General features: G+C 39.4%; 1 protein-coding gene across 5 annotated transcripts in view; it reads left to right on the top strand.

Moving 5' to 3' along the window:
* The window catches only part of NCKAP1 (NCK associated protein 1), a 53,335-nt gene extending 50,583 nt beyond the window's left edge, over positions 1-2,752 (top strand). For all 5 annotated transcript variants that reach the window (XM_058027634.1, XM_058027633.1, XM_058027631.1 and 2 more), the window contains 2 exons: positions 383-472; positions 1,108-2,752. In XM_058027634.1, coding sequence (XP_057883617.1) covers positions 383-472; positions 1,108-1,224 — 207 coding nt within the window. In that variant the 3' untranslated portion in view covers positions 1,225-2,752. The remainder of the gene's footprint in view (positions 1-382; positions 473-1,107) is intronic.
* The last annotated feature ends 11,000 nt before the right edge of the window (positions 2,753-13,752 follow it).

Genomic DNA, 13,752 nt, shown 5'->3' with positions numbered 1-13,752 from the left:
TCTATCACTTAAAACCTTACAAAAATGTAGTAAGTTGAAGTATATATTGAGAAGGACAGAAGTGAGATCTTGATCCCCTGGGAGTTGTCATTGATTTCAGGAGACATTGTAATTGTCAACCAGTGATTACAACAAAAAGTTCTCTGCAATTAATTAATTCACTTTTTATATTAAAATAGCATGTGTCATTAATTAAACACTATTAGGAATAAGCCAATATGGCACATTGAAACTAAAGGCCAGTGATGGTTCATGTGCTCAGGATTACTTTCCTTTGTTATTATTAGTACAATGATGAGTCCATTGGCTTTGTCTAACAAAACAGCAGAAGCTCATCAATGCTTTGTTTTATTTATTGCTTTGAAATACTCATTTTGTATAGCTTGCATCATCCAGTCTACTGAAGATTGGCCAGGAGACAGACAAAACAACTACAAGGAACCGAGAATCAGTTTACCTACTACTAGACATGGTGAGCATTTTGTTTTATTTGTAGCTCACAAACCAATGGAAATCATTTTATGTTGTTCTTCCTGGCATTATAATGTCAGTGGGGTTTTTTTTCATTCCCCCAATGTGCATTTGTTACTGCCATCATCCTTTATTGCTCAGAACATTTTATCACGTTCAGATAATTTTCACTGTTTGCTTAGTACTTACCATACATGTAAGAATCAGTGTTCAGAGTGTGTAGGAGAGAATCCTCACTGCTCAGAGGATTTCCTCTCAGTATCTTTTGGAAGATAACTACTTATATAGGAAAGCTAAATACTTGCTTTGAGAAGCAGTGAGTTTAAATGGAGGGAGTTTTATAAGGGGTTTTGTAAGTTGGGGTTTTTTTTTTGTATGTTAGTTTGTACTGTATTTATATGTAAAGGTGTGTTTAGTTTATTATAAGTAGATAGTATCTGGGGAAATACTATCCCTAAAAATATGCTGTACATATACTAGGGAGAAGCACTACTATAAACTTGGTGCAATTTATTTTCACTGTGACATATGTGAGTGGTAATGGGATGCAGGCTGGAAGGATCTACATGAAACAGATTATCAGTAGCAGGCAGCAGAAGATGCTCTGCAAAACCTTGTGTTTCTGATATTTTTCAGATTGTGCAGGAGTCTCCATTCCTGACAATGGATCTCTTGGAGTCTTGTTTCCCTTATGTCTTGCTGAGAAATGCATACCATGCTGTCTACAAACAAAGTGTTACATCCTCTGCCTAAGTATCTACTTACTGGAGATAAGACATAGCACGCATCTGTGTGGCCTCAGTTTTATCTGTAAACTGTGGAGCTATTTTACTCTATGGCCTGATGAACAGTTTTGTGAATTATAAATTTTTTCCATAAAGTTGTATTCCTAAACAGTGGTTTCTTAATATGGTTGTACTACAATATAAGCTTGGTTGATTTTAGGTTGCACACTTACGGAAAATTTCTTTTCTCATTCCTTTCTTTATTTTATTTTTTTTTTAACTTTAGAGCACCAGTTATGTTTTAAAAATACTACTTCTGCTATATGTTTTTTGATATTGATCATGCAAAACAAAAATTGCTTGTTTATTTCCAAGAAGAAAAATGTATGTAGTGATTATTTTACATAGAGTAGCTTTCATCTGTGTGTAAATTATTTCAAATAGGGAGAGTTATAAACTTGTACCTATTGTTCTTATTGAAAACAAATATTGGATGTGCATTTCTGTGAAGTAATTACAGCATTTCTAGTTTTATTTGAAACGTTCACCAATCTCCGTACTATGACACTATCTAACATTAAAAATGTTATAGGACTGCTTATCCTACAGACAGTGATCCTCTCCCAATTCTCTTAAACAACTGCAAGTGGTGGTGTTTGTATAAAGCATAGTGGAAATTTTTTTTAAACTAACTTCTGTGGTGCCCTATTGGCATTAACACTACCATTGTACCCTGCTGTATAATAAACATTCTTACACATTTATCATATATTGATAAAATGTTAGCCCTTAACCACTTTTTATATGTTTTAAATTTTTGAAATTCAAGTGTACCTTCCATAACATACAATAAACACTAGACTGTATTATCTGTAGGTGAATTATTTTTAATATAAATGTTATCCTAGTATTTTAAGCTTTAACTGTGCTGTTGTGCATTGATTTACATCTCACAGTTCATTAAATATCAATACTTAGAGCTTTTATGTGAAGACTTCTTTTAATCCTTCACCTTTTGCCTTTTGCGATAGCGAATCTTGTAAAAGGATGGAAGAAGGAATTAAAAACAATGTTAAAAATGTCACTTTAGTGCCATTATCCTTTAAATCTTATTTTTACATAATAAAGCAAGAAAAGCATTTATATAGTATGTAGCTATGCCAGTTGTACCCATAGAAATAAGTGTATTGTTAAAGTATGAAACTTGAAATAATCCTAGAAGGGGCGAATGTTGCTAAAACCGTAACATCAGGCATGACTGAGACAGATGTATAATAGTCCCTTTTTTATCAGTCATGCAAATTGGCCTTGCAGGGTAGCATGGGCTCATTTAGCCTGAAAGCTGACCAGATGGTTGTGCTCTGTAATCCCTGATGTATAAAGCTGTGTGTTCCTCAACAGGCTCTGGACATTGTATAGAGCCCCTGTTCTTGGTGCAACTTCTGTGCATGCTGGTAACTTTTTCTGTTATGAAAGAGCTGTTGTGTGCTCAGTTACAATAGCTTCCTCTGTCCAGAGGAAAAAAGTACTGGAATAAAATTGTCCTAAGGAAGTAAGACAGTACATCTATATTTTTCCTAATTATGCATTTTATGTTCTAACTATAGAAGTGTTTTTAAACTGATAAGTTAGTACCATAATGAAGAAGTTTGTTCATAAAGTAATTAGGTTGAATGCAAGACTTATGAGTTCTTAAATATTACTCTGTAATATTTATAGTCTAATACATTCAAATGTTCTGATTTCAATTAAGATTTTGATTCTGATGTAGCCTTTTGTGGGAAAACAATGCCTGTTTTCAAGATGGATTCTTGAAAAACTCGAGTTTAAGAAATAACTTTTGTGCCTTTAATATTTTAACAAAACAATTATATGTGTCTATTTGCCTCAGATCCCAGATTTCTGCTGTCTGTGGTGATAGTGAACCAACAGAAAACAGGTAATCAGTGATAAACAGGTAATGAGCTGAGTATCTCTGCAAGAAGCTGCTTCTGACACAGTTGGATTAGATTTAGGCATGAACCTTTTAGACATTTCTGTGGGAGTCCTTACATGTGTCTGGCACAGAAATCCCTGAGGTGATGCCTCTTTAACTACACTACTCCTTTTTAACTTGGGCAAGATCAGAACAAACCACACAAGGGAAAAGCTGGGGAAGAATCATGTGGACTCATCCATGTGTTGGTTGGATTTGGGCAGGGCTGGAAGGGTTTCCTTGTTTTGTTCTTGCTGTATTTCTGTTGTTCCTGCTTTCAGCTGAGCAACCACAGGACTGTTTAGGGTTCAGCCTGCTCATGGAAGGCAGAGCACATCAGGTCTGGTTCTCAAGGCAACCTGTGTCCATGCACTGCACAAACTGTCACAAGCCTGGTGGAAGGAAGATAGAGAAGGAATTTTTCCTCTGGAGCCTGCAAGACCATGTCCACAATTTAGTAAGTTCAACACTTGCCACTGTATGTGGAGTCATCTCAGGTGGCCTTTTGTGCCATTACAAACAAAATGTGTTTGTAATTCCTGGAGCACGAAGCACAGATGGCTGGGCTGAGTTGGCCCCATATGGAGCCAGTTTGGATCAAATGTCTGATTCATGGGGGAGGGTTTTGCCTCATGTGAGAAACAGTGCAGAAGAAGAATGTCCTGTTGCTGCCCACAGAATTATTTTTATAGTTTAAAAAGATCTGTCTGCCAGGACAAAAGATTATCAGTGAAAGCAAGGGCTACTCCTAAACATTTTTTTGCTGTAGTAATTTGATTTCTATATAGGAAAAGGAATTGGTAGCACTTGGACTGTACCACTTTTTATACACTAAAAGGCATTCTCCCAGAAAATGTTGGAATGAGGCCAGTGATTTGAAGAAAGATATGAGCCTTCTTCAGCAGGTCGTCATGGGCTTGTATGACTTGAAAACTTATTCATTCCAGATTCAGGAATTTCAGACCACAAGTAAATATGCTTGGCCTCTAAACTGCATTTTTTCCAAAAGCTTCCCTTGTCCTGAGATTCAGCATTGTGATTCATACTAAAAACCAAACCCTCAGTTACTTACTAGTAACTTACAAATTCTTTAAGGTCAGGTATGTCTGAACTAATTCTGTATTTTTTTTTCCTGTGAACTGCTCCCTTGAGCTGAATGAAACGCCAGGCTTGGAGTTTAGGTGTAGCAAGTCGTCCTGTTCAATCAGTGAAAGAGATTTTTTTTTAGACATAGGCTTCAAATTGGTCTCACATCCAAATTCAAGCAGCCTTTAACACCATAGTGCATTTTGGATACAATACAAGTAATTTATTGCTGTTGTATTCCCTACTAAATGGGGCTGATAAACTGAGGACTGGAAGAATCCAGGGAAGTGCTTCCATTTCAGTCCTTGTGGCTTGCCCTGAAACATGGACACAGCTGGCTGTCCATAGCAAGGTAATTGACATGGCAGCTACACACATATATGAATTGGTTTCATGGGTAGGAATGGTTTTCAGTGTTGTCAAATAACCAGCTTTCAAAAGTACTGAAGTTCTACCTGTATTCTTCTGTAAGTACAATTCTTAAAAATAATTTCAATGATAAAGCTAAATCTTCCCCTGAAATGACAGAACTTTTTTACTTTAATTGACCGCTCCTTGTACGCTTTTGCTATTTGTCATGTTACAAAGTCTGTAAATATTTGTATTAACTCATAGCAAAACCAAAATGTCCCCCTGACCTGTGTCCAAAACCATATTAATTTGCTATTAGTCATGCTTTTTCTAGCACTCCTGGGTCAAAACGACCTGTTCACTGGATATGGTGTCAGTCTGTCTTAGACAACTCAGGAAAAGAATTTGTGAGCATTACATTCAGAATGAAAAACCTCTGTTGAGCTTTAAATGACGTAAGAGTATTTTAAATAATTTCTCATGTAGACTTTAAGGTTGTTGCCCTGCACATGATCACAGTAATCTTATGAAGTGCCTTCTCACAAAAAGTGAAGGTAAGCAATCAAAATGATACTGTCACCTGTGTGTAGAGAGATGTGAGCTGCAGTTATCACAGCTGTATCAATCCCATTGCTCACAGTCCAGTTCACTTCCCACTGACCACAGACTTTGCTGCTCACATCATGTGTGTACCAGCATGTGGGAAAGACCATATCACAGGTAACCTGCAAACTCTTCTTGCCCTCTCTGCCCTTGGCATTAGCCTTTGAGTCTGGCTGAATGTGAGGGAACCTCGATGAGCACTCAGTGCAGAGAAGTCTCATGTTTGGCAAAAGCAGTAGGCCTTAATACAAATTCAGCTGTCTTTTTAACAGTAGCAAGGACACAGTCTCAGCAACAGTGAAACCATTCCTTGCATAGTCACCCAAAGGAAAGAAAAGTATCACAACAAATGCATTGTAAACTGAGACTGTTGCAATTTTGGTGATACAGAAGAGGATTGAAAAGACAAGGGAGGTAAGAGGGGAAAATGCTTATCACAGAGCCAGCAGAGAAGTTGGGAAAGACATTGCTCAGTGACTCTGATTCCATTTTGTGACTCTGAAGTCACTGGATGTTTTGTGGATCAAATCTATATTGTATCTCACAGACTTCAAAACCACATTTAAAAATTTCAGCTGATGTATCCTCTTTGTTCCACACTGCACATGAAGCAAACTTATCCAGCCTTAGGACTATTTGTAAATAAAGGATAGTTGCAAGTGTAAAACTTTTAGGTGTCTTACCATGAGCTTTTGTTTGCCAAGACCAAGTCAGCAGAACTGGATAGGACCATCTCTCTCATGCCTGCTTGTCAAGAAACACTAAAGGAGGTATATGTGATTGGATTTAGTTCCATGTATGTCTAAACTGGAAGATGTTGAGTGTTACAGTGAGATCAGGTAAGTGAAAGATTTCATCTCAGCAGTTTCTTATTTTGGATAACAAATCACTTCAAAGGGCTGAGAAAGTAGGTTGAGCCTGTGGCACTTGCTTTAGAGGTAACTTTATTAGGAGAACAATTGCACCACTGTTTCCATAACTTTTTTTTAAGTGCTAAGAAAATATGTGAACTTTTATCTAGTAAAAACTCAAAAACTAGTATCAAGGAAGTTACAATGCATTTGAATTTTATCATATAATACTAATTATTTGCTGGCTAATCCATGGTCCCCCAGGCACTGGTTAGAGGTGGTCTCAGTCCTTTGCTAAGGGGTATTGGGATCCTTCAAAGAGAGGATGGGCTCATTGGGTATTTCATTAGTCCTTAATGAGCAGGTAAAATACACAAGCTTTTCTAAGTCACAAAGAATTGATCAAGTTTATTTCTCCCCAGTTAAACTGGCAAATATTTGTATGTATACATGTGAGCTGCCTTGCTACAAAAGGATTTGTTTTCAATTTTAGTTTGCAGGCCTGTGGCTTCAGGGAGGGGGGAAAACACAGCATTGTTGTAAGAACAAAGGTTCTATAAAGGTGGGGACAAAAAAACCCCAAACAACACACCCTACCCTGAGCAAAGCTTGTTGGAAGGTTGGTTTTATGGAATTTGTAAAAGCAATGCTAGGGGAGGGACAGCAAAATGGCCACACTTAAAACCTGTAAATAATTCCTAGAAAAATGCCACTAGCTTTCCCCCTTGGTATTAGTTGAGCTATGGAAGTTTTTTGAGTAGAGAACTAAAGCAACTTTAAAATATTTAGTACTCAATAGTATTATCTTATTATTTAACCTTTAAAAAATAGTTTAAAAAATCTTATTATCATCAGGATATAATTGGAGAAAAATAAGCATAGTAATAATTTACTGGCTCTGATTTTTTTTATACCACAACTAAAGTGTGTATGGGATAGAGAACTCAAAGTCCCAGACTTCCCAAAATGTCCCCCAAATCACTTTTGAGGGGGGTAGGGCTTCAGCATAGCTGAATACTTCAAAGGACTGTAAATCATTAGATATGCTGTGGACTGCTGCAAGGGTCTAAAAGATCTGGTAAGCAAGTAAAAAGCTTCTACAGAAAAATAATATTTTCTAAGAGATTGGACACTTATTTTAGACTAGGCTGTGGATTATATTAATGTATAATGGCTTCACACTGAAAGAGTGTGTGGATTTATGCTCATAGACCACCTGCTCTTCCTTAATTTTGGGATATTTTTCTACTTTCATTGCTATCTCTCACAGAAGTAAAAATAAAGTGGCAAAACATGGAGCAGCCTGACAGAGTCACAGCAGCCACTGCAGCCTCAGCAATTCTCCCCAATTTTAAAGCTTTTCAGTAAATCAGACTTGGGATGAGAAATTGAGTTGTGAAGTTAAAAATAAGCAGCCAGGAGCTACTCATGTGAAAAGGCCAGCTGTGCAAGGGTCTGACAGAGCACCAGTGAGCATACAGGTAAGGCAACCTTCATCTGGGAGAATTAATAATTTCTCTCTCTGGGTTAGCTTTTTAACATGAAATTTGTTTTACAGGGCTAGATTTCATAGTTTTCAGCTTGCTGGAGCACCTGCTGTTTGTATGGCTCAGCAAGTGTGTAAGGAGCTCTCAGGAAAGGTGATTCTTCTCCCACATTTGTTGAGGCTTCCATAGTGAGCCCTAAGAGATCCCAATGGCTAAAAACACGAGTAAAAATATACAGAAACTGGACTGGCTGCAATTTATAGGTATTACTTGATCCTTGGTGCATCACACCCAATCAGCTCCCACTGAAATGAGCAGTGAGGCTGAGTTTCAGCACCTGGTGATGGTGGGCTGGTACTGCAAAACTCAACTGTGTATACAGGGCTTATTTTTAGGCATGGGTGTGATTGATTTGGCACTTCATACTGCAGGGCACTGCTAATAAATCTGGGTGAGCAGTAGCAGAGGCAGGCTCAGGCCATGCAACCAGAGAGGCTGTAAATGTGAAATAGTGAATTTATGGTTTAACAAAATTAAATTCAGAGTGGTTATGGCCTTTAAGCTAGGCCTCTCAAGTTCTTTCTGCAGGGGCCAGACTAGAAATGCTGTGTAATGTGTAGGGTATTATAGACCTCTGTGGGTTTGGGGTTTTTTGTCTTAAACACTCCATCTGGAAGCAATTATAACTTGGAGAGAGTTCAGTGGATGTGGTTGTGTCTCTGTCGTGGCCCACAGTGGGAGAGGAGGATGTATTTTTTATTATCCTCGTGGTCATTGTAATAGGGTATAGCAATTTGTCACATTAGAGTAACAAATTGAATGCATATTGAAATCGAATGTCTGTACATAATGCCACCACTGGTGCTATCTCACAGTCATAAACACTTGAGCAGGAGTTTAAAGCAAATAAAATTAGAAAAACCTGTATGTTAGCAAGCAAAGCAGCCAAGCATCCTCCTCTGTGTCCCCTCCCATGCAGCAGCAGGACAACCAGTGGAGCGACAAGTGCCTTCAGGACACTAATTACATGTCAATCAGTGCTGTTAAGTGACTGTGGATGGTTGTGCATCTTTGTCCTGGGAAATTGGTGCATTAACATGATGAGGAACAGTGGAATTACGTGAAAGTGGAGGTACTTTACTCTGAAACACATGCAAATGCTTTCCCACTTTGAAGCCCAGGAGCTTAGGTACTGACCAACTTTTATGGCCTCTGAATTTAGGCAATTTAATTTTAAGCTATTTTAATTTAGGCAATTTAATTTAATTTTTTCTCTGAATTTAAGATGTGCTGTCATTTTTAAGAAAAAAATGGCAGTGTCATCCCTTGCTTTAAGTGACTGCACCCTTGGTGCTAAACCAGGGCTCAGGAAAGCTGTTGGCATTGTAATTCAGCTGCACAAGGAACAGGAGTATTTCTGTTCCACCACAACCTCTTGGCTCACATCTGCACGATATTTTACAGTGAAAATGAGCTGGGAGGGTTTGGGGGAAGTTTGCTAAGACACATCAGGAGGTTCAGCTTTCTGTCTTCTGCTCTAAGTCCTTTCAGCTTAGTGCTTTGAGAAACTTACAACTTGCAATACATCTGGCACTGATTTCCCACAGAAGCACTCATCTAAGTTCCAGTGTCCAGGTGGAAAATCAGCATTGCAGGTAGCAAATTTCAGTATTGAGAAGCTGTAAACTCTGACATGACCATAAAAATCTGGGAAAAATCCTAAACAGCAGACAAAATCACTGCAAAATGAGACTGCTGTGGGAGAGATGTGCCAGTATGTGTCTTTGTGGATAGACTTAAAGCCTGGAATACAAAATTGGCATAAGGTTGTCTTTGAAAAGCATGTCAGTTAGGTTTCTTGGTGTTTAAAGATAAAGCAGCATATTTTCCAAGTCATACTACTAATTTTACCCATAACATGGATGCAAACACTGGGCAAATAAGTTATTTTTTCTGGGAATTCAGGGACACTGGCAATTTGAGAAAATATTACTATGAAAAAAAAATCTAGAAGGCATGCAGACCCCAAGAGCAAGGGATAGTTAATAATGGTCTGTCTAATAAAAACAGCCTCAAATATTAGAGTCTAAAAACTGCATTAAAAGAATCTTTTCTTCCTTGCTACTTCCACACCATCCATGGAGAAGCCTGAAAGATTATTAGAATAAGTTAATAGTCCCCTGTGTTTTATCTTCCTGAGGGAGTTGTAACAAGACCCTGGCTGAAACAGGAAATATACAATAAATCCCATTTTTATGACTCGGTAAGTCAATGATTTTATGGTTTTAGTAACAGGCATGTAAGAAGTATTTTAAGGTTTAGTTTTCAGTGAGTTGCATGGTTGCTTTTGGTTTGTGGTTTAGTGTTTGTTTTTCTAAGGCAGTGTTGGTAAGCAAATTAAGTCACATGTAATCCTGAGATTGCCAAAGAAAGATTGAGGACAACAAAAACCTGTTCTAAAGAAGTATTTTTCTCAGGTAGTTTTATTCTTGGGCATGTCCTGAATAGATACAGTCACACCTGCACGTTTTTTCCACCTGGAATGGGCAGGGCCAGACCATAAAGAAGGCTTGGTTTACAAACAGCAGCCCACTGGGTCCTTGGGCAGCCTGACCCATGGGATGATGGAAGCTCCCCAAGCACAGAGTGAGCTTGCATCTTCTGTAAACACTGCCACAGGTCACTGGTCTGAGGGGTCTGGCAGAACATACAAACTCAGAGTGGAGAGATGACTTATTTAATGTCACCTAGAGTTTACAGACTAATGCAGGCTGTTCCCTCCCAGTGCTAATGAAGTTTATGGTACCTAAAATACAAATGTGCCTGCACACAGGCCTCTGCATCTTCAGGGCCAGGAAAAACAACACCCTTCTGCTTTTTTTTTCCTGATCTCTGATTTTTCCTCTCTGAAATTCATAGAACCATACATTGCTTTGGGTAGGAAGGGACCTTAAATATAATCTCATTCCACCACCTGCCAAGGCAGGGACACGTCCCACTATTCCAGGTTGCTCAAAGCCCCTTCCAACCTGGCCTTGCACCTTTCCAGGGATGGGGCAGCCACAGCTTCTCTAGGCAACCTGTGCAGGGCCTCATCACCCTCACAGGCAAGAATTTCTTCTAATATCAGCCTAAACCTGCTCTCTTTCATTTTGAAGCCATTTCCTTTTTTCCTGTCACTTCAGGTTTGTTTTAGACACATACTCACTTCCCAGCCACTTGTAGACTATTGAATTAAATGCATCCACAGTAAGTACTTAGTACCTCTCCTCTTAGAAATGTAAACACAGATTTGTTGGTCTGCTGAGCTCTGCCCCAAGCCAGAGTAGGTGGGACATGTTTTGAGCTGGTCCTTCACCCTCCCTGTGCCTCCTCTGACCTATGAGCTTATAAGCTTACCCCTTGCTTATAGAGGTAAAATGCTGGGGTGTGTGTATGGGGATGTTTCTTATCTCTAAAGGGAGACTGTAACACTTCAGGATAGAACTGATACCAACAAATACACTTGGGACTGCCTTGACTGCAGCAGGTTAATCTTGACCAAACCTGTATTTCTTACTATTTTGTGTTTCTTACTATTGCAAAGAAAGCTTCAGATTTCAGTTTTATTTTTTCAATGAGGTCGTATTTCTATATTTCTCTCCAGTAGCATAGTTCCAGCTTGGATTTGAAATACATGTATTTCTGTATTTCAAGCCATGAAGTTTTCCTGATGGACAGTTCTAACAGTGAACATCAAAGCATCTCAGAAAGCCAGCTCTTGCTTCTTAAGCCTGTTACTGTTTATCTGCCTCCTGCAAGAGAAAAACAAGGGGTGGGTGGGGGAATAGATACTGTGTAAAGGAAAAAATAACAAAGAAATAAATTAATGCCAGGTGTCTGGAAGCAGTTCCTTACTTAGCTTCCTTTTGGGAAAAGGTGAAACAACAAACCCCACAATCCCTTTTTATTTCCTCTGCAGCCCTCCTCATTCTGCTCTGTTTCTGTATCCCCAAATAAAGTTGGTTGGCCATTCCCAGAGCTGTGAGGGTTATCCTGCCACCTCCTGCTGAAATCCATCCTCATGGCACTCCAAGGTAACCAAGCTGGGTTTTTTTAGGGTTATGGATGAGTAAGTTGGACCTCAGGCACTATGCACTGTTTTAAGTTACTGTGATACTTGTAGGGAATAATAATAACAACAATAATGATGACAATAATAATAAAACAACCATCAAGTTTTTCTATAATTTTTGTATGAGCTACTCTAGAAGCAAATCCCTGCCCTAGGCCTCAACCCCACTGAGTTCTTGTTTATTCTAGGAAATGACTTTGTGTGATACTATGGGCTGTATTATTATTCTTTAAATGTGTAGGTTTGTACCAACCCCCCAAAGTGTACCACGAAACTCACGAGTATGCAGTGCTGATCTCAGTCTGCTGCTGCCTGGGCACACTTTTATTAAGAAATTCTTACTGGTCATGCATGACATCAAGTTGACAGAATGATGATACCATAATTTGACTAAACCCTTTTGGAGTTGTCCAAGATAAGGAATTTGATTGTTGTCACAACCCAGCCTCAGAGTTTTAGCATTGCCCTTGTTGATGGAAGCTGTAGGAAGAGATTTTTTTCTTCATAAATCTTAAGGAATTGGTGGAAGAGAAGGGGGTGAAATTCCTGACAGCACTGTGGTAGCACCCAGAGTAAAAGCTACTTTGTATTTTGAGACTGGTGGAAAATTTCAGGTACCACAGCACATGCTTTCTCAGCTAACATACACACTCCTGAGTCACCATTTTCAGTATGCACACACATTATAGTTCCAATTAGCAGCATTGGTGTTGTGCAGCAACTGCATGTGAAGACAGAAGGTAGGTTGGTAGCTTGCTCTTTTCCTCTAGCCATTTTGTTTTCCTTCTAGTGTAACTCTACCTGCAGAGCAGAGCACTGTAGCTGCATTCTGATAGCATGAAACCACTGCCCTCCTCTTCACTGTCTCTTTTTCTGTTTTACTAGACTCCTCCTCTGTTAAAAAAGGTGTCAAGGCTGGCCATAGTGCTTCTGTATAACAGAAAATACCTTGGCAGACACAGGGGGTGTAAATGTTTGGTTAAAGTAGCAATGTTTCAGGTCAGTAATCAGACTGCCTAGTTCCAGCCAGAGGTGGATTTTTACCACCTCGTTTAAGCTGATTTATAGTGGAAGCATGAAGAGGTAATGAATGCAGACAGCCCTGCAGGCCAGCAGCCCCAATCCTGCTAGCAGCCCATCCTCTCCCAGGCACCAGCTGCACCAGGAGCTTGCCAGCAGGGCAAATGGGCAGTGCTCTGCCAGCTCAATGCATGGGAGGTATCAATGTTCACACCAGCACTGGGAGATGTGAAGCCAGTTTGTATAGGAATGTGTTTGAATGTTTGTGATCTCATGGGGATGCCAGCATTTGCTGTTCTGAAAGAATTTTCAGTAATTTTACTCTTTGAGTAAAGAAGTACAAGGCCATCTCATGTAATCTCGTAGACTTGGGACTAAAAAATTAAGCTTATGGACTTCATAGTCTTATTGCAGGCATAGGAATATTCACTATTATCAATGCTTTTTCCTGCAAAACACAGGAAATGCTTTTAAAGCTGATTTATGTAATTATCAATTATCAATCTGGAAAAAAAATCCCAGAGATGGGAGAATTTCATAATGAAGTAGAAAATATGTTAATTCATGTCAATAGGTGCTTTGCATTGCTCTGGCCCATTTCCCTGGACTCACTCTCGGGGATGCACTGCTCTCACACTCACTGCTGTCAGGTAAGGTCAGAGTGTATTCAGTTCCAACCACCTGGGCAAGGTTTTTATTACACCACATGGTTTTTAAACATGTATTCTTTTACACTGCTAGGGAAAACTCAGGCCTGAGGCTTTGCTAAGAGGATGAGTAAACCCAGTTCTCTCTAATTCCCCCTGCAGAGGAGCGAGCTTCCCTTTGCAGGTAAAGCCCTTTCCCTTTCCTTTGCCCTCATGGCTACTTGGCAAGCCTGGATGCAGGCACAGGGTCATGGGCAGCCTGACTGATGCCTCCTAAGGCTGTCACATGCACACGTGTGTGAACATTTCTGCCTCTCTTTGAGGCCCAAATTTTCTTCTAGGAGTGCAGGGAACAAGGTTTGGGTCTTTGAAATTAGCACCTGCAGTGGTGGGCAAATAAAAGGTACCTGTACTCCACTGGC

Source organism: Melospiza georgiana, chromosome 7 (assembly GCF_028018845.1).
Source record: "Melospiza georgiana isolate bMelGeo1 chromosome 7, bMelGeo1.pri, whole genome shotgun sequence".
Lineage (NCBI taxonomy): Eukaryota > Metazoa > Chordata > Aves > Passeriformes > Passerellidae > Melospiza > Melospiza georgiana.
The sequence above is the reverse complement of the archived record's forward strand: the minus strand, read 5'-3'. Positions and strand labels throughout refer to the sequence as shown.